The 2807-nt window shown below is 39.3% G+C and overlaps 1 protein-coding gene across 1 annotated transcript; it reads right to left on the bottom strand.

The window, feature by feature from the left end:
• Positions 1-515: 515 nt before the first annotated feature.
• Positions 516-1460, bottom strand: LOC141559909 (olfactory receptor 51V1-like). Its single transcript, XM_074297564.1, has one exon. The coding sequence runs from the start codon at positions 1458-1460 to the stop codon at positions 516-518; it is 945 nt and encodes a 314-aa protein (XP_074153665.1).
• Positions 1461-2807: the final 1347 nt, after the last annotated feature.

The raw sequence follows: 2807 nt of genomic DNA, 5'->3' as shown, positions 1-2807 counted from the left end.
CTGGACTCCCCAGTGAATGAAGAAAGAGATTGAACTAGCTGATTAACAGATCCATTAACAGATTAACAATTTAACAATTTTTTTTCTACAAAAGAGTGACCTGCTAATATTAATAGAACTGGTGGAAATTGAATGGCATGTGAGACAAACCTGAAAATAATATGATATCTGAATTGCCACTATAATCAAAATAAAAAGCAATGACAGAGAGGGAACATACCCACAAGACAGCAATTTAATGAAGTCAGTAGAAGACCTCAATAAGTTGCTTTGTTATGTGAGAAATAAGAATTTTTTTATCCATTCATGGACCTAGCACTTCTCACTGTGTATCCTGACTATCTCTTTGTAGCTTAACAGGGCATCTATGTTATTCTCTTCTCAATAAATGTATCTATATTTGTGGAAGAATGAAATCATGGCTCATAAGAAATAGTTTCTGTTATTTTATTACTACAATATTTCACCAAATAACTGTATTGAATGTTATTCTCTGAGCTGAAGGGAATATGTAATTATCTGGCCTCTCTCAAAGAAATCACCTTGACAATTGCCCTGCGGATCTGTTGCGTCTTAATGCTGTAGATGACAGGATTCATTAGTGGTGGGAAGAGAATGTAAACATTTCCCATCACAATGTGTATTATGGGTGAGGAATGCTTAGCAAACCGGTGCACGATGGACAGGCCCAACACCGGGACATAGAAACACAGGACAGCCAGGATGTGAGACACACATGTGTTAAGGGCCTTGAGCTGTCCCTTATGAGAAGCAATGGCCAAAACTGAGCGAAAGATCATAGCATAGGAGAGCAGAATGAAGAGGAAATCTGAGCCCATGGAGAGTAAGATCACAGTTAAGGCATACAAACTGTTGAATTTTGTATTGGAACAGGAAAGGCGGATCATATCCTGATGTAAGCAGTAAGAATGGGAAAGGGTGTTATGACGACAGTAGGAGAACCAGAGCAATCGTAAAACAGGAGGTATGATAAGCATGGTGCTCCGGAACCCTAATATTACTGTGATCTTCACCACCCGGGAGCTGGTGAGCTTGGTGGGATACCTCAATGGGTTGGTGATGGCAACAAAACGGTCATAGGCCATGGCAAAGAGCATGGCTGATTCCATGAAAGAGAAGGAGTGGACCACATAGAGCTGGAGGACACAGGCATAGAGGTGGATGCCACGGAGATCAAGCCACAGAACCCCCAGCACTGTGGGCATAGTAGACACACACAGGCCTAGATCTGTACTCGCCAGCATTGCCAGGAAGTAATACATTGGCTGGTGCAGGGAGGAGTCAGTGCGGACAATGTGGAGGATTGTGGCATTACCCAGTATGGCAGCCAGATAGACTGAGAAGACTGGGATAGAGATCCAGTGGTGGGCCCACTCCAGGCCAGGGAAACCTGTCAGCAGAAAGTTAGAACTTGAATTGATAACCAGTGCAATGGACATGATGTCAGATTTGTAGAGGAAATGGGCATATATTCACTTGCTAACAAAAGGAAGTTATTCTTAGAATCAAAGAAAATCAGGACTAAAGGTACTTCAGAGGTAATCTAGTCCAACTTTCATTCCATTAAGGCTGATTCTATTGTGCATGGGACCAATGACAGTCCAATGTCTGATTGGGATCCTCTGGTGAATCTACTACTCTCTGAAGCAGTTTCTTCCATGTTTAGATGACACTTTTTTGCTAGCAAATTAATCCTGCATTAAAATGAAATATTTCTCTTTGTAGTTTCTATCCTTAGCTCCTTTTTCTAACCTCTGAGGTCAGGAAAAATAAATCCAATATTTATACCCATTGTAATCCTTCAAATACTTGAAGATTAATGCATACTCTTCCAAAAGGATGATTTACCTGACAATAATTCTAGTAGGCCAAAGAAGAAATGAAGCAAAATTTGTCAAGAAATTAAGTGCCTAGATTTCTTGAGGCAATGTTTCTGACATCAAAATACAGATTTAACTTTGGGACAGGTAGAGGCTGTACTCGTGTACACCATCCAGTTCCTTGCAGATGTTCTTGAGACTACAATGGGATGGAGGCAGTAGTAATAGCTATTTTGAGATTAGGCATTATAAAGTTCTTAGTGTGTACCGACTGGCTGGAATGGGTACAAGAAAGCTGGGACTCTCGACTTTGCCTATTCATGATCAAGAATAATATTGATAGTCAGAATCACTTCAGACTTTGAACACCATATATCTCAAGTGTACCCAAAGTAATATCTATTGTGTCTTTTCTCTTCAGCCTTGTTACACAAGTCTAAATATTTGTCTGTAGAATGGCAGTGTAATTCCATTAGCTCAGAGACTCTAAGAGAAAAAGAGAATAAGGAAAATGAGACATAAAAAAAGTCTTGAATACAGAATTCATAAAGTATCTTGAAAGAAGATTGGGAGAAAATTTAGACTAGGAAGTGATTGACAGGAAGTATGACTACAGCCAGTGTCTTGATGAATTGAAGTACAAGATAGGCATCTCTGATAGAAGAATTGTCCAATACCACCATCCTCTAATTGGAGTCTATCAGTGATTCCTTCTCACAACAAGCTCCTGCTGAAAGAGAGATAAATATATATTTTTATTTTTGCAAAACATAAGCCCATTCTTCCTCTTCCATTAGGCAAGCTGAGTTTTGGTCAATTTGTATTCCTTCGTTACCTTATTATTCTTATATAAAATCAACTATTCTTTAGTAATTAAGCCTTGTGATTGTGCCCCTTTAGAAATATTATGTGGAGGCCTAGAGGGCAGAGAAAACACAAGAATTTGACTGAGCTCTTTGAAATTCC

Source organism: Sminthopsis crassicaudata, chromosome 3 (assembly GCF_048593235.1).
Source record: "Sminthopsis crassicaudata isolate SCR6 chromosome 3, ASM4859323v1, whole genome shotgun sequence".
Lineage (NCBI taxonomy): Eukaryota > Metazoa > Chordata > Mammalia > Dasyuromorphia > Dasyuridae > Sminthopsis > Sminthopsis crassicaudata.
The sequence above is the reverse complement of the archived record's forward strand: the minus strand, read 5'-3'. Positions and strand labels throughout refer to the sequence as shown.

What these genes read in the sequence shown, in the direction of transcription:
- LOC141559909 (XM_074297564.1), bottom strand. Translation starts at nt 1,460, where the DNA reads ATGTCCATTGCACTGGTTATCAATTCAAGTTCTAACTTTCTGCTGACA.